Below are 26,258 nucleotides of genomic sequence, written 5' to 3'. Positions count from 1 at the left end.
TATTGGATTCCGCCCCATCTTTCTTGTCCTTTGAAGGCATTAATGTCATCAAGCCATGAAAGGGCTGGGCTTGCTTATTTCGCCATCTCTCCCTTCACAGCTTTGCTGTAAATGCAGCTTCTGCTTCCCTTTAAATCACGTCAGTCTCTTTTGGTGTTTGTATAAACTTGTGCAAAACTTTGCACTTGCGGCTACCAGTGGGATAGTTTGCACCTAATCGCATTTCTTGGAGAGAAACTAGGTAAAAGTAAAGGTGCCCCTGCCCGTACGGGCCAGTCGTGACCAACTCTGGGGTTGCGCGCCCATCTCGCTTAAAAGGCCGGGGGCCAGCGCTGTCCGAAGACACTTCCGGGTCACGTGACCAGCGTGACGAAGCTGCTCTGGCGAGCCAGCACCAGCGCAGCACACGGAAACGCCGTTTACCTTCCCGCTATAAAGCGGTACCTATTTATCTACTTGCACTTAAGGGTGCTTTCGAACTGTTAGGTGGGCAGGAGCTGGGACCGAACTACAGGAGCTCACCCCGCCGCGGGGATTCGAACCGCCGACCATACGATTGGCAAGTCCTAGGCACTGAGGTTTTACCCACAGTGCCACCCGCGAGAGAAACTACTTAAAGGCTAGTACTTGGACTCTGCAAGACTCTTGGTTGGTTTTTCTCCAACAGACTAACATAGCTATCTCTCTCTCTTTCAGAGAAGTGAGTATCTAGTTGTGGTTTTCAGATGTTGACATCCAAGCAACTTGGGCATTGGGGGGGAAATCTACCCACACATTCTGTTGTAGTGTGCTTTGTCTATCTAAAATCAGTAGGTTGTCTTTGTTCTATTTTAAAGAGACTTCAGGTATTTGGGCCCAGAGGAGCATTATTTCCACAGGTCCAGAGCTAGGAGTGATGGAACACAGAGATACACTGTTGGAGATATTTGGGGTATACCTCCATGTTGTCATACTTGTCAGTCTTTTGTAGAGCACTTTGCAGGGAGAAAATAAAGGCAACCTGCATTGCTAAGAGGCAGATAGTTGTAGCTTATTTCATATGTGTATTTTTTTAGCCAGATGTGTATGCAGACAGTTGGGATCCATGCCTGGTTTCCCATGTTCTTGTGTGTGAATCCATAATCAAATACCCTGGAAAACAATGCTTCTGAAGATAAAGTTCCCATTATGTGCAGGAGATAAAGAATATCAACTTGTATCAGGGTCCTTAACTCTTTTGTAGGTAGTGTTCTTATTTCTTCAATTAAAAAGAAATCTGCACCCTTGAACTTAAACAAATTCAATTCTGTTGATTGCAGCTGGGCCATTTAAGATCAAATTCTATTCTGAAAGATGCTGTTGCCTACAAACCTGTGCATTGTTGATTAAATTACAGAGCAGTCTGGGCAGATATGCCAGTGTATATTCAATTTAAGGTAAGGTGTATCCTAACAGCCACTGTGTGGGTTTGTGGGGAGCAGTGTAAACCTTTAATTTTCGACCTTCCACTAAGTCCTGTGGACTGAATTTTAGTTAACCTTCATTCTTGATGGTATATGTTACACAGAAGTCTGTGAGTGGAACCAGTGAATGGAGTTAGGATGCAGCATAACTTAGTTTTTCCATGACACAAACCCTTTTTGACCTTTACACCAGAGTAACGTTCCACTGCCTTAATTTATGCCAGCAGGGATTTTTGTCAGCCATTGTAAGTAGATATGCCAGGGTAAGCCATTTATATTGGTTTATTCTGGGGTGAGAAGATATGCCACAGCCTAACCTCTCCCAGCTGACATATCCTCTGGGGTTTGAATTGTCTCACCAGTCAAGAACATGTGATCTGTTATCCCTAGAACTAAATTACCTTCAGGTTGTCAGCAAAAAGTACATGGACACCAGGGATGATACACAAATTCAGCAGGACTTTGCCGGGTGAAAATTTGTCTCTTACACCTTGAACCTATAAATAAATAAATAAACAAATAACCGAATGAATGTATGTATGCAGAGTTTATTGTGCTGTCTAATTGCACTTTGATTTTTAACAGCTACATATTGAATGTGTTATGTTTGGACATAGTTAGTTTTGTGGTTGCTGAAAAGGGGCATAAATTGTCTCCAGTGTTGTACTTGCCACCCACATGCTATGTCCATTTCTGTGTTTGTAATGCTAGGTATCTAGAGGGTGACTGTTGCCAGTGCAGGCTTGACTCTGCTGTATTAGTGCAACATCCTGTGATGTTTTCCAGTTAGCAAAGTACAATATTTCTCACCATGCTACAGAAGATCACACCAGTACACTCTTCATCAGACTCCAGCTAGTTTAAGATACTGCTTTTTTTTCTATCAAAAGGTTTGAGAATGCATACTCAGATGTTGTGCAAGACTGAAATACCTGTGCTGGCTGCCAATTCATTTCCAGGCTGAGTTCCTGGAAACTAATATTTTTCAAATGAGACTGCTTTCAGTTTCACCTTATGTAGAGTCCAGATTTGACTTTTTCTGTTGCAGTACTACCATATTTTTCCATGTATTAGACGCCCCCATGTATAAGATGACCCCCTATTTTGGGGGGCTCTAGATTAAGAAAGTGGGGGGAGATTGCCCAGAGTTGTTGAGCACGCCTGATTGACGTAGTGGCAGCCAATAGACAACAGAGCTTGCCGCAGTCACCAAGCACCCGCCCAATCGCTGCTGACAATATCAGGCTCGCGGCAAGAACCAATCACAAGGGCAAACTACACACTACCAATGTATAAGATGACACACACACCCCAATTTTGAATTGATTTGGGGTAAAAAAAGTTTGTCTTATACACGGAAAAGTACGGTATATCTCTGGAATGCTGTCCATACATGCTGACTTTCAAAGGGAGGTGGACACCTTTATTTTCCATGTAATCTTTAATTTGACTGGTTGTTTCATTTTCCTGTAACTGTATTCTGCATTTATGATTTTTCTTTGTTTTAGTTAATATGCATCTTAGACTTCATGTGTTGGTTCCAAACTTAAGCCATACTTCAGCTAGACTCATTGAAATCTGTGGGACTTTACATTGGTTATCCACTGTGAATTTGATTAAACCCCTTTTAAAAACATCCAGATTAGTAGCCATCAGCTACAACTTGGGGTAACGATTTTTAAATTCATTATGCACACTTTTGTCTGTTCCGAATCTTTAAAAATTCAGCTGTATTGAAGTTTTAGTGTTGTAATAGAGAGAGATAGAGAAACTTCTCATTGTGTGTAAACTCTACAATGTGGAGGGCAGGCTTTCTGTTCCACTGCTTTGCATTGAGTGCATATTTATTAATTGCTGGTATTTTTCTCTCCAACTTGCTGCTTTCTCTAGAGAAGCAATTAATAAGGAAGTGAATACTTATTGCATTCTACATTTCCTGGAAACAGAAGTAAATAACGGGCAGTTTTTGCACCAATCTTAACTGGCAGAAAGTCCTTGCATGTTGGAACCTTTAAATGGCCCTGGGATACACATCAGATCCTATTACTGTATTATTATTATTATTATTATTATTATGAAAATGCATTTCAGAATAAATTAATCTCTTTTCTCTATTTCAGTGGCCTTGTTTTCTGCATATACAGTGCAGACAGATGTATCCCATTTGTGCATTGTCTTTCTCATTGCCTAAATCAGCATAACCTTTAAGGGAGAGAGAAAAGGGATTAAGCAAGCCCATTCCATTTACAGTTTAATTCAAATAAGTTTTTAAAATTATAATGTATAGTTATGGATGGGTGAGTAGCATAAATTCCAGAAGGGCTGTAGCTCAGTGGTAGATAACTTGCTTTGCATGTAAAAGGTTCCAGGTTCGGTCCTCTGGCATCTGCAGGTAGGGCTGGGAGAGAACCCTGTTGGTAATCCTGGAGGTCCACTTACAGTCAGTGTGGACAACACTCAGCTAGATGGACCAGTATTCTGACTCTATATAAGACAGCTTCCTATGTTCCTTCTTGTCAATGGGAATCATTTGATACATCATGTCTTATGCTGCTTCTGGAAGAAACTTGGGTTTTAATGAGTCTCTAGAAGAATATATATATATATTTAGGTGAGCATCAGCTACCAGGAATACCTTTGCAATCCTATGTTGGTGTTTAGCTGGTAGGTTTAAGAGGAAGCGCTCTGTTAATTTTGTAGATCATACTCAGCACTTCCGAAGGAAGCAGAGACCTAAATCCAGACACACTGGTATGATGTGTTCTTCAAGTCACACAGTTGTACTTGTTCATAAGCTTGTAAAGACCCAGAACTTTATAGTTAGTTGATATTACAAATTACTACTCTGCTACTACTTTCACAGGTTTTGACATGACCACAGTGTTTCTCTTTAAACTGTCTTGTCATCAGTATGAGAAACATTTATGGGTTGGATGCATATTTAGTTATTCTTAAGAGCCAACCCAGCAAAATAAATAGCACTTGCAATACTTACTTGTTGCATTTATTATATACCATTTTTATACCAAGGCACCTGAAGTAGTATACAGTTTTAAAATACCGAAAGAATAAATGGTATAAAATGTAGAGCAACAGAGTCCTCTAAGGCCAAGTGGTGGTCTCTTCAGAAACGGATGGCTCAAGGACTCTTACCTGGCTCTTTCTCTTCTGCCTTTCCAGGGCTATCTTAAGCATATGCGGCGCCAGGGTGCAAAGATCCACCCGGCGCCACCCCTGGTTGCCCAGTCCCAGGCGCGCAAGAGGGCGGAGATGGCCGGCCGCCTCAGCGTCTTGCTGGCTCAGTCGCCCCCAAACTCACGGCACAGAGCCTGCTGCTTTGCTCTGACTGATGGGCGGGCTCTTCCCCGGACTCAACTCTCGGGCCCTGGATTCTTGGCCTGGCGCCCCTGAGAGCCTGGCACCCGGATGCCACACACCCCTAGTGCCTATGGGTAAGGCAGCCCTGTGCCTTTCCTCAGTTCTCTCAAGACTTAAGTAGCTCCAGGGAAGATGGAGTGAGGGGCTACGCCAAATATCAATTAAAGTTAACTTCCATTCATAAGTCTGGATCCAACCCTATGTAGAAAACTCTCTTGGTTGCTTTTATTGAATAGAACAAAAGCATTTTAAAATAAAGGCATTTGCAGGACCTTTTTGTTTTGATGATAGATTTGTAGTTCTCATGGAGACCAATATTAGAAAGATTTACAAAATCTGTGTGTGCTAATTGGTACAGCCTGAGGAAGGCAGTATGTGGTTTGTAACTAACAACAATCAGCAATGAAGACTTTTTAAGTAATGTAGTTACTGGGTTCAGATTTGGAATTCTTCATGTCTGTGGACTGCAGCACAGCCTTTGAGAAATGTTTCTCAAACATATTTGCAGCAGTCCTACTATAATTGTGATCTGCAAGGTGGTGGCTGTTCTTTTTATTTTAAAAACTTAAATTTTTGGGGTTCTATAAAGCAACTTACCATATTTTTCGCCCTATAGGATGCACCGGCCCATAGGACGCACCTAGATTTTTTTTGGGGGGAAATAAAGGGGAAAAAATTATTCCCCCCCCCGGCGCGGGGCTGGGGCGGGGGAAGCCCGAGCTTCCCCCTACCCCAGCTCCCAGAACAGGAAGCTCTCCGCAAGTCCGAGCTTCCCCAGCCCCCAGAACGGGACCCAGAGCCATGCCAAAGCTGCGTGCAGCTTTGGCATCGCTCTGGGAGCTTGCAGGGCTGGGGGAGGGGGAAGCCCGAGCTTCCCCCTCCCCCAGCCCCCAGAACGGGACACAGAGCCATGCCAAAGCTGCGTGCAGCTTTGGCATCGCTCTGGGAGCTTGCGGGGCTGAGGGTGGAGACCCCAGCCCCCAGAACAGGCTGCCGCCCCAAGCCTCACGCGCCGGGCGGGACCTCCCGCCGGGCGCAGGAGGCTTGCGGACACCTTCCCGAAGCACAGGGCGTCCTCCGGAGGGCGCCCTGTGCTCCGGGCTGCAGGCTGCTGCCCGCAAGCCTTGTGAGCCCGCGGGAACTCCCCCCGGGTGCGCAAGGCTTGCGGATAGCTTCCTGAAGCCTGGAGAGCGAGAGGGGTCGGTGCGCACCGACCCCTCTCGCTCTCCAGGCTTCAGCAAAAGCCTGCATTCGCCCCATAGGACGCACACACATTTCCCCTTCATTTTTGGAGGGGGAAAAGTGCGTCCTATAGGGCGAAAAATGCGGTATTTAACAGATTCCTATTCTTTTTATTTATTTATTTATCAATGATGGGAAGAAGGTATATTTGCACACACAATTTAGTAAGTTGTAAGCAAGAGAGAATGATTTTTCTTCAGAATATTTGCTTGGTAGGAATGAAATTGACAAAAAGGAGTCTGTGTCATATGTCTGTTACACAAACTTGAGTCATTCTGTCCCTGCTGTAGCCTTGAATTCTGTTTAGAGTTGACTAGTTCAGAAGATTTTCTTGTTTCACTGACATGCCTATGTTGGAATTATGGGCTGGGATCCAAAGAAGAAATGCTATGAATGTACAATGGAGGCTACTGCTGAACAGTGCACACACTCTTTCATGCACATTCAGTCACAGTGCGCCTGTAGTACTGTAGGCATTATTATTATTATTATTATTATTATTATTATATTTTATTTATACCTTGCCCATCTGGCTGGGTTTCCCCAGCCACTTTGGGTGGCTCCCAGCGTATATCGGAACATACTAAAACATCAACATTAAAAACTTTCTGATTCAGGGCTGCCTGCAAATGCTTTTGAAAGTCAACTGTTGGAGGGGTTGTCAGTTAAAACATAATTATCTCAGTTTAAAAAACCATAGTTTATCGGACTGAGAAAAATCCATTTATCTGTTCACTTATCTAGTGTGCCGTAATTCAATATTTCCAGAGGTGGGAGAAACCACAGTTTCTTGTGCTGTCTGTACAGGTGATTCCTATGGCCCAGGTTATCAAACCATGATGGAGGAATCACGAAGTAGGGATTACTTAAACCAGCTTTTATTAACTTGGTGTCAGTGTTTAAAATTAGCCATGTGCCAGGTGTGTTTTGTGACTGGTGCGGGTCCAGTTGTGACCATGTGGAGATCTTTGGATGCCAGTTTGGCGGCTGACATCTCCACCTGGCTGGCCCCTCCAGCTTTCTTAAGCAGGTAAGCAGAAGAGCTTATTTATTGCATTTATATCCCACCTATTTCTCCAAGGTGTACTTGGTTCACTCCCTCCTCATTTATTCCCTACAGTGACCCCGTGATGTAGGTTAAGAGGCTGTGACTGGCCCAGGGTCACCCAGTGAGCTTCATGACTGAGTAGTGATTTGAACCCTGATTCTTCAAGGTGCTAGTCTGACACTCTCACCACTATACCATAGTGGCTTCCTAGAGTACTTCTGCTATGGGGCAGCTATATAAATTAAGTAGGTAAATAAATATGGAGAAAGCAAAATGTCACTTACAGAATGATCTGAAATATTTTCATTGAAGCTTGAATTTGTTTTATTTGGATTGCTTTATTTGATGTTTTAATGTGTTGTAAACCACTGAGTTTTTCCCCTTTAAAATATGAAAAATAATAATAACAATAATAAATCTTATTTGGGGTGTGGGGGGTGCCTAGACATTCTGCTGTGGTGACTGCAACCTAGTTTTAAGGTGCCATTTGGCAACTAGCTTATATATCTGAGTTTCTAACATTGTGTGGTACCCCTCTAGTTGGTTGGGAATTAAAACTCCATTAGCCCCAGGAAGCAAGGCCAATGGTCATTGGATGATGGGAATTGTAGTCCAAACATCTGGAAGGCAGCATTTTGGGTTAAACAATAGCTTCCTTGGTTTCAAAGTTACAGACTACGGTTAAATAAAGCCTGTAAATATTTAAATAAGGGAGGGGGAGCATGTGAGCACAAATCTTGTCCCCAGTTACACAAATTGTGGTTCATTGGACTGAGATGGTAACATCTGAACCAAACCAAAGGGTATGCGTAAGGGTGTTTCCTGGGCCCAGGGCATCTGTTCACATTGAGATTAACAGATATTAATAAGTCATAGTACACAGTGTATTTTAAAATATGTACTGAAACCTGTCAGGGCACCTAATAATGAGAATAACAATGTGCAATCAAAATCAAGAAGAAGCTGCATACAAACAGAATACTTACCTGTTGTTAAAGGCTTTGAGCCACTTAGTTATCACCTGAAAGGAACAACTGAAAGGAAATTTCCAGTGTTAACATTTGTGTCCAAAGTGTGTATGTTAATTATTTGATGGAAAGATGTTCCAAAATGTATTTTTGATGACTTGGGTGAGAAAATGAGTTAAACCTGTCCTTGACCTGCTTGTGAAACTTTCCACATCCACCCAAGCACTCTAACCTGTTTGTGAACATTTTAAGAACTGGTTAGGGTAGATCAAATGATCAGTAGGTCGACAAGCTTGTTTAGCTGAAACTCTCCATATATATAAAAAATAGCAGCTGGGTGAAGATGGGCAGGATGAAATGTGTTCCCATTCTTTTTCCAGGGTGTTAACTTCCTGTTTTATTATGAAGAACTGGTTGAATATTTCTACTCTCCAGGGTTAGGAAATAGGTTTGAAAATTGTTGTTCATGCACTGTAGAATACTGCATTCTACAGAAGGACTTAAGTTCCTAAACTAGTTTGTGTGTTGAGAGTGTTTGTTTTTTTGGGCAAAGTTTCAGAGCAGCCACTTTGTTTGCAGTATAACACATGCCAGCATGCCTTGGGTTTTATGATTTCTCAGTTGTAAGAGTCCGAAATATCCTCCCTCTCTGAAGCAGGAAGTAGGCATCCCTTAGCTATTCCAGGTGCTTCCCATTCATTTGCAATCTGATGAGGCCAAAACTGGCCTCTTTGCAACTGGAACTTTGAAACAATAAAAATAAAATAAAAGATCAGCTGCTGCCAAGGAACATCCCTTGCCATAACGTCTAGTAAAACCAGGGATGGGGTCAAGGTTGTACGGGCTCTCAGCCAAAGTAGTTACCTTGTAGGCAGTACTGATCACTGTCAAGTGTCTTCCAGCTGCCATTTTTATTTCTCCCCCCACCCCAAGTCCTAGTCCCCATTCCCCCCCCCCCAGATAATGTATGTTAATAACATGGCTGCCATTACAAAAACACATAGTGACCGGGAAACTGAAAGTTTTAAAAAGGAGGAACCAAGGCAGGTATTAGCAATGCCAGCACCTATTATGAAAGGGGAGGAGGCAGCTGTGTTTTTAATCACCATTTTTAACATGCACAAGTATTTTGGAATGTTTAGTCCTTCCCGGAGTGCAAGAAGATGATGAGCTTAAATGTGGAAGGGAGCTTGTGCCCACAGCTAAGTCCACTGACTCAAAACTTTGTGGAAGAAGGAGTTATCTGATGTTGGGAGTAGGACTTCCATATGTTGAAAGGATGGTTTCCAAAGCTGTAGCAGTGGGAAAAACAGCACTTTGTTGAAGTGATAATGGTGTGAGCCCCTCTATCATAGCCGCAGGTTGTATATGTGTGTAAATAAACTATATATCATACAGATACCACGTTTCGAGACTGGGGTGGCATGTAACAGCATCATTGATTATTGTTAATGTTTTGTTTTGAGGTTATCTTTTTTGAGCTGTGGGAGAAAGGTCACTTTTTAAATAATTTCTAGCTAAAAGTTTCAAGGTTAGAGGCCACTTACTCCTGAATATCATATACTGGGAATTCTGAGACTTAGTTTTGAGAAGACATGCACACACTAAAAGGAGGAGATGATGGGCAGACATTGTATTAATGTTGCAATCACCACTATTATCCAATATTATAGAGTTGGTGTTGCACACTTGGCTAGAAGGCAGGGAAGGTGGCTGCTGCAGACAGGGAAGAGGTGAAATTCATTTCCATCACAGCACATCAGGAAGACCAAAATATGTATTTTAAAGGTGGAAAGGGGTGTAATTTCAAAGTCAAAGAAGCTTAGAGTGGTTATTTATAGCATGTCAATGTGCAGAGAAAAACAACATTCACTTTTAGGGGAAAGTATGCAAAATGCTTAACAAATTTATGATGCAATCTTCTGTTATGCACACTTCCACCCTGTGGAAATTGCTTTTAAAGGTGTGTGCCTTCAGGTATAGAAATACCTGTGCATCTCCAGATAAGAAAATATGATGGACTGTGTGGAAGTTTGGAAGTATTAATTGAGCCAAGACACAGCATGCAGAAATATCCTGATAAGGGCTTCTTACGCATGGATACTCTTGCTCAAATTCACACATAGATACATTGGTTCTTGTGTGAGATAATGTGCCCTTTGTCATTGTTGTTGGAATTGATTGATACTAATTGTATTTTGCTTTTCCTTCTTACTTTGCATTTTTGTATTTTATTCTTGTGAGTCATGTTTGATTGAAAAGTGACATAAAAAGAAACTTTAACCTAATGTGGCATTATATGATCTGTGCAGTTCATATAATTTATTTTCTCTTGAGTTAAGTTCAGTTGACACATTTTACCTACTGTGATTTTTAACAGTCACCTTCTGAGGGCATCTTTATAGCAGAAGTTTTATTAAAAGGGCCAAGATGTCATTGGCTCAGCTACCATACCACCTAGGGAAAGTAAATTTCATAGTGACTGGAGGGCTGTGGAAATCTAATGTAGAGACCCTGTTAAAGGATCCATCACTTTATGAGGACTGTTCATGACTGTTCACCCCTAAAGCTTGCTGGGTGACCTTCGACCAGTCATGGTCTCTCAGCCTCACAGATTTGTTGTGAGGATAAAATGGAGAGGGAGGAGAATTGTGTGTGCCACTTTGAGCTTATTGAAGGAAAGGTGAGATATAATCAATAAATTGTAAAATAAGTAAAGGGGCTGAGAGAGTTACTGCCTTGCGGAGGAAGTCTTTAGTTTTTTATTTACAATTTTGATTACCAGTAGGGACAGTGTATTTATCCTTTGGGGCTAAATTGTTTTCGTTTGTTACTTTTCTCTGCAATGTATAAATAATATAATGTATTGTAGTTGGCTAGTAAGAGCTGCAGTGCTTTTGAAATCTCTTGGTGTGCTGGCGTGATGCAGTACGGTGTAACTTGACTAAATGTACCTGTTCCTCCTCAGATCCAGACATTTAATGTTGAAGCACCATGCCAGACTGTGGATGATTTAACCAATGGAGTCGTGATGGCCCAAGTCCTGCAAAAGATGTAAGAGAACACTTTTAAAAAATCATTGTGAATGTGTTTACTTACTCAATAAGTAAGTAACTTCCCCCTTGCCCCTGACAAGTATCCACCTAATAAGAACTTGCTATGTTATACTCTGTTCTTAAGTGTTCTTACTGCTCAACAATAAGTTTTGTTTAACAACAAAACATTAATTACTTTTATTAATGAATGTAATTGTTGGTGTATCAAGCTTTTGTTTTCAAACACAGAAAACAATTCTGTGCATGAGCTGCGTGCTTCCCTTTGCATGAGCAAGTAAACCATAGCTTAGTGTAACATCCAAACCTGGTTTTCATTGACCCAGGAAACCACAATTGACAGTCCAACAGAAAACTGTAGCTCAAGACTGTTAAAGTGAAACAAACCACAATGCCAGATTGATCTGGTATGTTAAACTATCCCTATTGTGATTTGTTTATCCACTCTCATGAAGGGAGGCATTTCTGCACAGTATAGTTTACTAACCCAGGCTTTAATGGTTTAGCATTATGTGCAAACATGGCCAGTTCTTAGTAGTAGGGTTTTTTTTTAATTAAAAAAATTATTTATAGACTGTGACTAATGTACTGCATATGATGTATTGCAAGATAGCATATTTAACTAAAGAATAAGGATCTCCACCCAGAAGAGCATATTTTGACAGTCCTGTTGGCAATAGAGGAAGGAATAGGGGGGATGGATGTTTAATGTATTTGGTGGGCTTTTATATAAAGCATACACAATAAAAAATAAAACTGCTTGTTCAGTAAATTGCACTGTAGTGAAAGAAATAGCAGAGCTGGTGTGACTAAGAGTTCAGTTAATGACGTCTCCATATTGCTATTCTTCATAAGTAGCATTGTTAATGACCTTGTTTATTGAAAACTGTCTAAATTACCCTTTCACCCCCCACTCTGTGTTAGCCTTTCAGTGACATGACTCTGTCAAGGCAGTGCTGGGGGAAGTGCTGTTGCTTACATAAGATGCATTCTGTTAGAAACAGAGTGGCTCTGTTTCTTGCACTTCTACATCTAGCATCTTTCAAGGACATTAAATGTGATTGAAGATGACTAATCCCCCCCTGCCCCCAGTACTTGGTTTTCTGTTGAGGGTAATATTCACAAAAAGCATTTAGAATATAATAATGTCCTACACCTCTCTGTCACTGTTCCACCTTTTCCTCCCAGACAGCTCTCCCTTTATCTGGGAGAGGTACAGTCTGAAACCAGAGGGAGAGAAAAGTAACAGCTTATGTTTGGTGGGCCTACAACCTTTCATCTGCAAGAGAGGTCTACAAAAAGACCCTTTCCCTTCAACTGTGAAGGGAAACAGCACAGATTTCTCTTGCATTAAGGATGAAGAACTTTCTTTGTAACGTCAGCAGTTGCTACAGTAATCCCTACTTTTGGTGTGGATCTGTATTTAGCAATCAACATACGTAAAGAAAGAAAATCGTTCATAAAAAAATATTTTAAAAAAGAAAGAGACATTGACTTCCTGTTGGGGATTGGTTGTACTGGGCTTTTCTCTGAATAATGTGACAGTGTGGGTGGACTACGGTTTAATGGGACTGAAAAAAAGGGGTATGCAGCTGCAGTAAAGCAAAGATGAAGCAGAAGAAATTGGCCCAGAGAGTGAAATGAAGTGGGGGTATGCCAAATAAAGACAGATCAAAGCTATCAAGGAAAATAAGTTGATTTGTTCCTTTACCCATTCTTTTGGATATATCCCGAGTTGGATCTACATTTCCATAGGCATTCCCACCATTTGGTAGACATATTGCTAGTTATTATATGGCATAAAACATTTGTGCTCATTTTGTGTCACTTTTACGTCAAAAATACAGAGAACTTATTCACAGAAATTGTGAATGTGCTTTCTCCACAACATGCCAGAAATGGAATGGAAGCTACCTCATTCACTGCTTGAACTAACCAAACCAGTTTGTTGGGGCTTTGTTACTGGCATTTCATCTGTACTCTCTATTTCAACCATCCTGTTATTCACCACTGAGAATCAAGCTGTACTTCAGCAGGTTTAACTTGCATCTTCAAAGATTTTGTGCTACTAATATCTTAACTCTCAAATTCCTACAAATTAAAGAGTGGCGTGTGAAATGAGATGGACTTCCTCTTCAGTGGAAACAAGTTAAGAATATTGAATTATGAGATAAACAAGCCATAGAGCCTTGGCTTAATGATGGGGGTGGGGGTGGAGGGAGGATCATAGCCTCTGAGGATTCCATCACACTCACCAGGCTTCTTGTCCTGTTGAACTCCAATTTTGAAAATTAAATCTTATCCCCCTCACCCAAATCAAGCCTTTCCTGCTTCCCACCATTCTCCTACCTGACTTCTTTCAGATGTTCTCGAAATGATGGTTGTGGTCCATGAGGAGCCTTTTTGAGGCAATTCAGAGTTTTATGACTGCCATGACAACTGTAGAGCTGTCCCAACATATCATTGGCTAATCACATCTTTGCATATCACACTTTGGATCTCATGCTCTAGAGCAGAAAGATGGTGATCTATGTTTGAAGAGTAATGTGTGCAGTCTGAACCAGAAAAGAGTGCACAGGGCAATGAGGTCAGTACAACTCTGACTCTCACGCTGCTGCAGTATACAAACATATCTGCAGATTTAAGGTTGTACTTTTCTCATGTACATTCCATATAAACTGCAGGTATAAGCTCCTAATGGATCTACATTCATCTATTCTAGAAATGAGAGTGACAGACAGAGCTGTAGCACTGATATCAGGGTGGGGAAACTTTGGCCTTCCAGATGTCGTTGAGCTACAGCTCCTGTTATCCCTGACTGGTGCCCATGCTGGCTGGTTCCCCACCCTTGACTTATATGGCAGCTCTTTATATTCCCATGCGACTGACATAAATAGGAGCATACAAATGAGTACTCATCAGTCCTTTTGACACTGCTAACATCGTTGGCTCCTAATTATTTGTTTGTTCTGCAAGACAATTCTTAGTCAGTTGCAGTAGATGTGAGACCGTAAGACTTTAATATAAATTTTAACATTAATTAATTATCATTACAACCTATGTACTTGGGGAAAGTCAGCTAACAGAGGCATTACATTTAACTGTGAATGTTCCAGTTTGTGTAATTTGAGAGTAATGTCAGAAGTTTCCCTTTCAGATAATTAGAGTATATACTAAATTTATTTTTGAAGATGGATCTGCCAAACCAATTTCTAAGAGACTTCTAGGCATAGAGAATATTCTGGATGAATCTTTTACCAGAAATGCTTCATAACAGATTATTTGGTCTCTGTACCATGGATTTTGTAGTTCTTAGTTGTTCTTAATTGCAGTCTGGTACAAAGCTATACTTGATGCAATAATTCATTCATTGTGAGTTACATTAATCTCATAGTAGGAACTTCCATAACTTTGAATAATAGTTTTTTTAGAACAAAGAAAACAAACAGCAAAAACTGAATTTGAATCCTCCCAGAGCATAATGAAACAGAAAAATACAGAACATGTTTTCATAGCATTTTAAAAAATGTAAGCAAAAAAGTTCCCCTCCCAACAATGATTTTAAAAATTGTGATTTAAGAACATTATGAACTACTATACTATATCCAAATTACTCTTCCTTCTGCTCCTCCAAACAGGTATCACAGAAAAGACTTAGTCAAGAGGCAGGTGAGACTGTTCAAGTGAAGGAGAGTGTCCAAGGGATTGACATGCTTCTAGATCAGTAGCATAATTTGCTATTTCAAAATCAAGCAGTTCTGGGGGGGAACCTGCAAGCGTAAAAAGGCATGACAGCAGGAAGGTAGGTGTTAGACCAGAAATTCCAAATCTATGTGGCGGAGTGCACTATCACGCTGTGAGAAAGAAATTAAAGATGGAATACATGTGGTGCTGTTGCACTCACAGAAGGGCCTTTCATAGAATCTGGTTGGAAGGGACCCTGGGAATCATCTAGTCCAGAGCTTTCCAAAATTTTCATGCTGGGGACACACTTTTTGGACATGTATCATTTTGCAACACAGTAATTCAGTTTTACTAGCAAACTGGAGGTTAAACTAACCCCTTTTCAGCCTCGGGAGGAGTGTAGGGAACGTTCGCACAATACACCTACACACTGCAGCCGACATACAGTTTGGAAAGCTCTGATCTAGTCCAACCCCCTGCAATGCAGGAATACGCAGTTGTCTCATATGGGGATCAAACTTGCAACCTTGGCATTATCAGCACCACACTCTATCCAACCAAGCTATCCTGGTGGATGCCGCTTCTGATGGAAGAGGAGGGAATTGAGGCATGAAGGTAAATCAGCAAATTCACCTCCCCTCCTCTTCCATTAGGAGAACTGTCCTCCAGATGAAAAAATCTTCTGTGAGCACAAAGTATCCAGTTGAATTCCACCCTGAATATTTTAAGGGCCTGTAGCCCAAAGTACCCAGCTGCAGCAAGGGCTTCCTGCTTCAACTCTTAGCTCTTTCTAGTTAGGAGGCACACCCTGATCAATGATTTGTGCAGAAAAAACTGTGAGTAGGCTCCTCTGTGGGTAAGTAGTTCTTAGTGGTGTTATACACACTGAAAGTAAATTTTGCAGGTGTGAGTGAAGTGTAGGACTGATTTTTACGTCTGAAAAAGGATGCCTCTGCTTCCAAAAGCTCAGGAAACACACTGTTAGAAACCTTCATAAAGAAAGCGAAGGTGAGTTATCTAGCAATAAAGTATGAACAGGCAAAGGAACCAAAAATGTTTCTAAGTTGTAATTCTGTAGCAGATCTAGTCAGCCAGTGTGTGGATTTTCAAATAAAATGAGAGTTAGTTACAAAAACAAGAATGAAACAAACCCCACAAATCAGTAAATACAAGTAAAATAAATATGCTCAGTTAAAGCACCCTAGGGCACCAGAAAACTTTGTGATGCAACTATTTCAGAAAACTGCAGTAGAGGACTTTAGGAAACGTTCCATTCATTCAGTTATATAAGTTGTCGATCATGTCAGTTTGGCTTTCTTCTGATGAAATGGTGTGTGCTAGAACACACCCACTATTTCCCTTCAACTGTGCATTGGTAATTGTGCGCAAGGAAACTGATCTTGTAATTGAGGAATTCTAGGACTTCATAGAAACATGAGAGGGCTTAATGGTGGTTAATGAAAGCAGAAAAATCTTCAAATAAAGTAGCTTTTTTAAAAAAGGGGGCTGCAAAAACATTGTGATAAGTAATATAGGAACCATAAGACATTAATTAATGTTCTAGAACTTTTGGATGAAAGTAAACATATGACATATAATTGAGACATACAACTCATAAATGTCAATAATAATACACTTATGAAAGCTTTGTTGGAGTTGACAATCGTGATATCTATTCCAGACAGCCAAATAGAAATGAAATGAATAATATTATTAAGTAATAGCCTAATATTTTATTTAAAAACTATAGATGGTGGTAAGAGACATTGCTAACTATTATTCTGCTTTTGTTTTTTCAGTGATCCAACATACTTTGATGAAAACTGGTTAAACAGAATCAAAACTGAAGTAGGGGACAACTGGAGACTAAAGGTATTTTCATAGTTTAACTCTGACTTTAACTTTCAGTACACAAAGTATTGCAGTTATATGTGTGTGTGCATTTTATGAATTTTAGGTTGCCTTTTCCACAGTTTCAGAGTAGGTTATGGAATTATACTGAATCAGGGCTGATTTTACCTAACCGGTCCCATCAGCAAAAGCCTTGCTGAAGGACTTCTGCTTGCACAATGGGACCCTCTGCACCCAACTGACATGAGATCAAGCCAAAATAAATATATAGGGTGGTATTCAGTGACGTTTTATGCAGTGTAAACCCCTTGAAATTAATGAAAAGGACTGGGCTAGGTCCATTAATTTCAGTAGGCTCGCTTTAAGTAAAAATTCGTTCAATATCATCCATAATACCAAAATCTTTCTTCTTATCTATAGGTGTGGGTTTTTTATATCCCAGTGTACCACTCCCTGCTCTATGCTGATTCAGAAGTGAAGTGTTAATGGAACAAAAATTCTGAATTCTTTTGGGAGATCATGAGAGGAAAGTAACATGGTAAAGGGGGTTCTGTTGGATCACATGGAAACTAAGAGACCCTCAGCTAATATCCTCTGAACTTTCAGTGTTTGCATGACGTCAGAGACTTTCATGCCTAATAGCTTTATTGACTTTGTTCATCAACCATGCTGGCATCGTATTGGCCCTGGGGTACCTTTCCTTATGGTGTACATTCTAGCGAAGTTTTTGTAATTGTGGTTTTGAATAACCCCCAAGGATTCTGGAGAGATTTGACCTTGACTTTTCTTGACTTTTCTTTTCAGCTCCCTTTTTACCAATCCTTCATTTTCAGGAAGTTTCCTTTTTTGAAATAAAACGTGATTGTGTGAACTTTCTTGGCAGTTGTCCACTTACATATATGTTAAATTTGATAGCACTGTGGTCACGGCTCCCAGTAAGTTCAACAGCCAAAACTCTCTTCTCTTACTACTCCAAAATGTACAGCTGGCCCCAAGTTGCCAGCCTGGAGGCAGGAACATGCATGGAGGAAGTGGAGGTTGTGGTTTCATGACTTGCTTGGTGGGGATGGCCTGTCCCACTGCTCTCCACTCCTTTTTCCATGTGCCATATTCATCATACCAGTTGCTGACGAGGAGTCTACACTACAGGCCAAAAGACTGAATTAATCCTTTTTATGTTTGCAGTTCATGTTTGCAGAAGGCAAAGGCTTAAAATTCTTTCCATTGGAGTCTTTTTCAGTCTAACCTGCTGATCTGGAGGTAAAATGGGAGCTTTTGCCTTGAATCCCAGATTCCTCTTGGCTAGTAAAAATCAGAGGGGAGGAACTGCTACATCTTACTCTCATTATTCCACATTTGTTGATTTTCAAGTCTCGAGCTTTTGCTGAAATCTTTGCTTCTTGATGGTACTGTTGTCAGGGGGAAATGAAATATTACAAATTACCTTTTTAAATTTGATTGAGTATAATCTGGCCTTGTGGTGATTCATGGATGGGAAAAACAGAATCCTTGACAGTTCTTGTTTACTTGCACAAACGGCTTTGTCCTTGTAAGACTTATGAATGTAAAAAGTTGAGAGACAATTGCATTGATGGTGGAAATACTTTTTTCTACCCATCTGTTCCCAAATGAAAATGTTCTAGTACACATAGATGCTTGCATTCCTTATGTAGCCAGAAGATTAAAAACTTGCCCCTCTTACATATCTGAGCAGGTAGAAGATGGGAAATTTCACAGGAAAGTTCAAGAGAATTGTATGGAATATTCAACACATGAATAAATTTTCTAAACAGTTAAGGTGGTGCTGCTGCATTTTGATCCCTGAAAGACATTTGAAAACAAGAGACCCATAGCCAAAATATCTGTAATGATTTCAGGGTTGAGGCAACTTGAACACTTCTCCATGCATTAGCAGCCTCTCCATACGTGGGCAATGTTCTCATGAAGACGTATCAAAGATTTGCATTCGGCCAGGGGTCTTACAGCTTTCCATATTTCTTAACAGTAGGATACACAGTAGAATCATGGAAGCAGTATTGTCAGTGGGTCACCCCAGGTTGTCTAAATCTGTCTCGGAATTCACACTGCAGGCTTAGGCAGCAGCATTGAAACCCAAGCTGCATTATTTCTTATGTATAGAGTTGCTTGCAAGGAACGGTTGGGTGGCTTTCCCTTTGGGGGAAATGGCAGAGAACAAAAACTAAGATCTTTCAGTACAGTCAAAATGTTCTGCCTGCGACTATTTGAAATGATACTTCAGTATTTCAAAAATAAGATATGGTTGATGGTAATATGGAGCAACCAATAGCATGTCCACAGAAGAGTAAAAGATAAACTGCCCCAAAGACTGCTTTGTGCTCCATCAGGGACATTAAATACTTTGCTCTTCTTGGGTGGAATTCTATTATGATCTTCTGGCACTCAAGACTGCATCCCATGTTGGTACCATTTACTCCCCAACCCCTTGTGTTCCATTTAGAAATAACTTGTCTAGATAATTGAGGGTTGTTTTTTTTTTAAAGAAGCATAGCTTCTTTTAAAGAAAGATAGCTCCGTCAGTAGAGCATGAGACTCTTAATCTCAGAGTCGTGGGTTGGAGCCCCACATTGGGCAAGAGATTCCTGTATTGCAGGAGGCTGGACTAGATGACAATCATAGTCCCTTCCAACTCTACAATTCTGTGTTCTATGATCTATCATCTGACAAAGCAAGCATTGTGCATGATCCAGATATACATTTCTGATAATCAGTTTATAGAATTTTCTCAGTAAATTATTTCTTCCCATTGAACTGCGCTCCTTAAATTCTGTCTAATTCAAAAAGTTTGGTAATGAATCTTAACTTCTCCTGTTTACACTATAATTTATCTGCCCAATAAAGTTTTTCACTTCAAATATTATGCTGATTTGCACAATCATTTCAAGCATTTTATTGTAGTACTGGCACACGGTATTGAATCCATTCTCGTGGGTCCTGATTCTTGCCTAGGGTATAATTTTTGGCATTGCCCGTTTAAAGAATTTGAGAACGAGAGCAAGCCTAAGTATTGATTTTTATTGGCTAATGAGGAAATCTAAATTATTTGGGAGCTTGTGGTCTTGATAACCTGAAAACAAGATGTCAAAATGCCATCCAGCTTTTTAAATTTAATGGCATTTTGACATCTTGCTGTCAACTTAAAAGGACCGCAAGGTCCAAAGAGTTTCAGAAGTGGGGTAGAAAAATGAGCATACTTGTTTCAAGCCTGTCTAATGGCTCTGTTGTGCGTAAGAACTTGTTTCTGTCCTCCCCACCCCCAACTCCTGTTGCGTTGATGCTGCTTTTGAAGCTCTGCCAATTTGGACAAGCAGATACTGCCAAGAAAGGGCTCAGAAACCCTGCTGTGTGCACAGTGTTCCCAGTGTGGTCCAAAAAGAAATCATTATATTTGAGAAGCACCATGGGGGTATAAGGCTGAGCCCCAAAATTCATCGATGTAGGTAGTTGCTATATCTATTTGCTTTCCTGTCCCTTTGAAAATGAGCAGAGAAAATCTATAAATGAGAAATAAAATTAATTGCAAAATCTTGATTTGATGATTGGCTGCTTTAGGCCGAAAAATATCTTAACGATTGTATGTTTTAGGCAAAAATGGCTTTTGGCTAGAAAGATTAATTCTTGTAGACAGCAATGTAAGATTGTGCTTCGGTGTGGCCTACTCTCACAGTTTCTCAGTATGCAATTTTTTTTCTTCCTTTTTTTAAAAGGTGAGCAATCTGAAGAAAATTTTAAAAGGAATTCTGGATTACAATCATGAGGTAAGGTCTTTTGTTTGCTTATACAAACTGATTTTTCCACTTCATTCTCCTTTCAACTTGTTATGCTTCATTTTCATTATTCTGTTTCTGTAACAGGTAAATAAGGATTACTAAAGATAAAAGTATAGCTCTTTAATTCAGAAAACTGATCCTTTATAAATATTTTAGATGGCCCTTGGACAATCTTTCCCCAAATTTGTAATTTATAGAAAAGGAATTGCACACACTCACTCCCCCCCCCTCCCGTGGTATGCTGCCCATTGTTTATGTACCTCCTATTAAGCTGATGAATGCTTCCTCGCATAGCTTCTTTTTCTTAGAGCAATTAAAATAGATACTTTTGGAAAGTCTCTTGATAAAACCACAAAGGCTAAGCTTTATTATCTCAGCAATAGCTATGCCTTCCCATCAGTAGCAGAATTCAAATTTATTTTGGAAAGATAGGGAACACTAAGTGTTCAGCATTAATTGATTTTGTAGACAGCTTTGTAGTATTAATAAAAAAAAGTCCTTAATGCAATTCTAGATATATCCATTGGAGAGTCTCTCACTTCAGAAAATTTCTTTCTGCTTTCTATTTTCACAAAGAGAAACAATCTACAACAAATACATTTAAGAACATTCTGGTATACATTTTGGACAGATAATAATAATTACCCATGTAAGTTACTTTGAGTTGCCATGGCAAAAAAGCAACCAGTAAATGTAAACAATAACAACAAAATATTTATGGAGCTAAGTCTTTGAACATTGGTGGCTCAAGATACTTGTTAAAAGTCAGTTGTAGCTTAGAAGAGATACTGTGCTGTTTTCATAAGAGAAGACTGTTCTCACCGAAAGAGTGGACTAGTTGGTTCAATGTGCATGTGCGTCTAGACCAAATGAGCTGCCCACATCATGGGGCTTGAACGTATACCACAGCATGACTAAAATTAAATTTCCCCCAGCATCTTGGCAGAGTGGGTTGCTGGATGAAATTAACAAGCAAGGGAAGGGTTTTCTTGTTCCTGCCTTCTGTTTTCCTCCACTATAGATAAACCCCTTCTGTACTGTTGGTTGGTTCCTTGTTGGCCCAGACCTACATCTGAAGATCTAGCGTCCTTGAGATATGGAGGCTTGCCAAGTTCAAGAGATGTGCCCTCTCCCTATACTATTCACCATGTCTGCATCTTTGTATTTTCACAGATTTTGGGGCAACAGATCAATGATTTTATCCTTCCTGATGTCAACTTGATTGGGGAGCATTCGGAAGTTGCTGAGCTTGGAAGAATGCTTCAACTTATTTTGGGCTGTGCTGTAAACTGTGAACAAAAACAAGGTCAGTTAAACTTTGGTGGAAAGGGTGCATCATTCAAACTGGACACACAAACAACTATTCTTGTTTTGTTTAACAATATTTATACATTACCTAATAAAAACAAAAACCCTCTTAAGTGGTTTACATAAAGTAACATAAAATATCTGTTAGAAACTATCAATAAAATTAACTTCAAAAACATGTAGACATAATAAAATGATCAAAATATAGATAAAATCACAGGGTTTTTTTTTAAAAAAAAATGCATAATAAAACTTCATGTTTGAGTAGACTTGCCTAAGCAGCAAGGTTTTCAGCAAGCATTGAAAACCATTCTTCTGCCTCATTTATGTTTATAAACAAAAAACTTACCTTTACAATATGATAGATGGAAGCTTTGAATACTGCAGGAAGCATAAAGCTATTTATCCTTCTGATTGTTGTAAGTATAGATGATTACGTGCTCAAATTTCTCTCTTACAGAGTATATCCAGACCATCATGATGATGGAGGAGTCTGTTCAACATGTTGTCATGACAGCCATTCAGGAGGTAAGGAATTGGATGGTGGTAAATGGAAGGCTGAGACAGCAGTTTGTTACAACTGCTTCTTTCAGTTTAGCAGAAAGAAGTAATTTAACAGAAAAGGGCATGGTATGTAAAAATGAGAAATATTGTCACCCTCTGATAGGCAAAATAAAATTTCTGATGTATATTGAATATTTAATAAACTGTTCCACTTTTCTTTAAATCTAGAAGATATAACCTTCTGGATACCAATACTAGGTTCCCTTCTTGTCTTTCCTTCCCTGTGGTTCCCACAACAATTTAGAACTACTAGTTTAGTTTGCAGTAGAAGATTTGGCGATTGAACTTCATTTCCAGTAAGGGTAACTAGGCTCACTGAGGCTGTCATTCAGTGCACACATACCTGGAAGTAAATCCCACTGAATTCTGTGGGACTTTCTTCTGAGTAGGTATGCATAGGATTATGCTGTGGTAATCATTAAATGTTGTTTGAACATTGTTCTTAAAACTGGATGACTAGTTTTCAGGTTAATTGTAATTGGATTTGATAGCACTATTTGCAGTATGCTGGCATAAAGGTGAATTATGAGTAATTAGTAGTATTGGAATAAGTAGGAAAACCAATGATCCACTTGAACCAAAGTTAAGCACTTTTAAGTCCCCTTAATTTAAGAGAGCATGTTTAAAAATTTGTTTAAATCGTTACCACTGAAATTAATAGGGATGAAAAGTGTTTTGATCTTGGTTGGATTGTGTCCCAGATTTCAGTTTAGCAGCTTAAGAAATGCTAGAAACGGATATCCTCTAATTGAAGGGAAGTCATTTCAGCTTTCTGTTTTAATGTTGCAAGTGGTGCAATTGAGAATGATGTAAATGTTGATTTGGATACTTCATAGGGCGGTGTGTTAGGCAATGTTTTCTTTGAACCCTGCTGCTTCTGAATGATCATTCAATTTATGAATTTAAGTGGAGTTATTTTTTCAACCACTGTTGCGTATTGGTAGCTCTGTATATGGCACGAAACAGGATTCATAACTGGTTGGTCAACACTGAGCAGGTTTTTCTGGGAGGGGCAGGTAATTTTATTGAATGTCTTACCAGCCTTAAAGCAAACTAGTCCATATGAAACAGCTACATTCCTACTAAAACATCATCCGACATGCTTAGAGAAAATCAACAGCTTAGTAAGCTGCCCTGTGACTCCTGGAGACAAAAAAAGGATTCTAGGAGTGCTTCCACACTTGCAGAAAAGGGCTCTACTCTAGTGCACTGCTTTTCTGCAATTAGCTGGAAGTAGAATTTCAGCAAAGGTTTGACATAAAAATTAATATTCCACTGTATATTCCAGCAGTGCCCTTCCCTATCCTTCTGAAATGTCTGCTTGCAGGCTCCATTCGACAAAGGTCCTTTCAAATGCCAGTTGAAAAGTTTCCTGTTTGCAAGTTTCAGCCTTTGTTTTTCACTTCCTCTTGATCGCATCTGGGAATTAGTTATGAGTAGACTTTGATTTGCACCTTGAATAGTGTCTCTGAATTGCCCCAGTGTCAGTTTCTCCTGCTGGGGTTTGTGTGGCTTTATTTATTGATTTACTAACATTTTTCTTCATACTGTTTTGCCACTAAAAATATAATAAATTATGAGAGGAAACAGTAAAACAAGAATATAAATCAAATCAGTAATTAAAACCTTCTACCTTTTCACAAGGAAAAAACCATCATTGGAGTTATTTCAAGAGGGTTTTCATCATTAATCTCCAAGCCCAGAGCATGGAATAGTATAAAAGGGGGAAATTGCAAAGAGGAAGGGTGGAATTCATTGTGGCACTAAGTTTCTTGCAAAGGATGGCAATTGCAAAGAAAACAGCATGGAAGCAGTCTAGGTACTATGAAGCTAAATCACCTTGGCCCTGAAGAGAACATTCACTTATTATTCAGTAACTAGTTTTACTGGCTCTGGCTTTTGTCCAACATGAGTGCAATGTTGATAACAAGCACATGCATAACAGGTGAGGGAAAGTCAGTGCATTGCACTTTCAGTGTTGGACCCTTTATAGCAGGAGTGGGGGATCTGTGGTTCTCTAGATGTTGGACTGCATTACCCATAATCCCTATTGGCCATGCCGTCTAGGGCTGATGGCTTTTCTCCAACAATGTCTGGAGGGTCACAGGTTCCCCATCTCTTCTTTATAGTACTTGAGGTTCTTCTGCAGTCAACAGGGAAGGTACTAGAACCATTCTGGTGTAGACCAGTATGCTTACTTTTCAACATTGTGTTTTTAAATTGTGCTTTAATATGCTCATTCCTCTAGACCCCAGAATTTAAAATGTTTGGAACTTTCTGGGATCCAGGAAATCTAGGGAAAGCCTTAAGGTGAAGAAAGAAGGCAGACACAATTCCATAAACGAATGAATTATTATTATTATTATTATTATTATTATTATTATTATTAAAACACACACTTGAAAGTACATTGAGCAGGAAAAGCAGAGACCATTGCTGTGATGAAAAGCTTTATGCCATACCTGAAACTCATCAGGCATCACATTTCCTAGATTGCTTCAATAAATGACAAGCAACAAATGGCAAACAAATAACAATGGATCATGCGTGAGTCCCTCAGACAAAATTTGTATGTGTCTAGACTAGAAATCTAGGTGTAATTCAGCCACTTATTTGAATATTGCACAAAATTCCAAGTAATATCCTTGATGGTAATGTATATAGGAAAGTATAATATTTATATTAAAAATATACTACTAAATATACTACTCCTCAAAGAAGTGAACTTTCATGCCATTTGTAAGGCATTGGGTAGGATCCTTAGTCTGTTGATGGGGTTGTAAGTCTTTTCCTTCACCCTTTATGGTAACAGAGTATCCTGAACCTTGGGGAGGTGCTTTTGTTTGAACATCTAGATAGGGGCTGAGGGCCATGGCACACCTCAAAAGGTAGCGTTCTTGATAAGTTGCCCCTATTTGATGCGTGTCATAGGGGCTATCCTTTACTCAGGAGCGACCCCCGTTGAGCAGCCAGCAGGTGGGCTGGCTGGTTTAGGAAGTACCCAATGCCTGAGCCAAAATCTCACCTCACATCTAGAGTCAATTAAGTTGTGTCCTGTTTTTATTCCAAGATGGTGTATTGCGGTTCTTCCCCTTCATGGCACACAATTAATATTAATATTAAAACTACAATACTGCTCAGAGAAGTGAATTTCCTGCCACTGGCACACTTCATTCATGTGGTGACCTCAGCTTAGTTTAAAATGCACATGATCTCCAACAATAACAATGTCTTATATACATCTTCATCTGTTACAGACCTGTCCTGATCATAAATACTAAGGTTCTGTTTGCTTCTGCAGTTTTTCATACAACCCGGTCCTAATGTTCATTATATCCCATAAACTGGCACTGTATGAGCTGTGGCCCAGGTGCTCATTTTGCAAAATCAAAGGGGGGAAAGACATCCAAGCATCCTAGCCTTCCATTTCCCCTTTATCCTTTACCATTGGAGCTGGTCATTTTTGTGCGTGGGCGCTTTTACACATACCCATTCACATACTGAGTTGTCCAACTGCATCTGCTAGCAGAAGCTGACAACCTGGCTCTTCCACAACCTTGGATATGGTCTGATTTATGATCATGCCTCAAGGTAATCTCTGCTTTTGATCACGACACAGCATAAAACTAAGAACGTGAATAAGGGCATACAGTTGCAGGCCCAGTTAGGAAATCTTGGTGTTGATAATAAAACAAAAGAAAACTCCTTGCCCATTCCGTTCTAGGAGTGAGAAGTGTTCTGTCTGGTAAATGTACAGTACAAAGATAACTTTGGAATAGCAAGGGACTATAAAGTAACAAGGAATGTGGCAGGTTCAGACACATAGACACAGCCTAACGAAAAGGTCTCTTCCCCGCACCCAAACCCCCTCTCCAAGCAATGATGCAAAAGAGTATCTATTCTTGTGAAAT

At 39.9% G+C, this 26,258-nt stretch overlaps 1 protein-coding gene across 1 annotated transcript in view; it reads left to right on the top strand.

Moving 5' to 3' along the window:
- The window catches only part of HOOK3 (hook microtubule tethering protein 3), a 57,174-nt gene that overhangs the window by 981 nt on the left and 29,935 nt on the right, over positions 1 to 26,258 (top strand). The window contains exons 2-6 of the mRNA XM_082204805.1: positions 11,047 to 11,132; positions 16,615 to 16,687; positions 20,413 to 20,463; positions 21,649 to 21,781; positions 22,244 to 22,311. Coding sequence (XP_082060931.1) covers positions 11,047 to 11,132; positions 16,615 to 16,687; positions 20,413 to 20,463; positions 21,649 to 21,781; positions 22,244 to 22,311 — 411 coding nt within the window. The remainder of the gene's footprint in view (positions 1 to 11,046; positions 11,133 to 16,614; positions 16,688 to 20,412; positions 20,464 to 21,648; positions 21,782 to 22,243; positions 22,312 to 26,258) is intronic.

Source organism: Podarcis vaucheri (assembly GCF_965113315.1).
Source record: "Podarcis vaucheri genome assembly, chromosome: 17".
Classification (NCBI taxonomy): domain Eukaryota; kingdom Metazoa; phylum Chordata; class Lepidosauria; order Squamata; family Lacertidae; genus Podarcis; species Podarcis vaucheri.
This window is presented reverse-complemented; position numbering and strand designations above follow the sequence as displayed.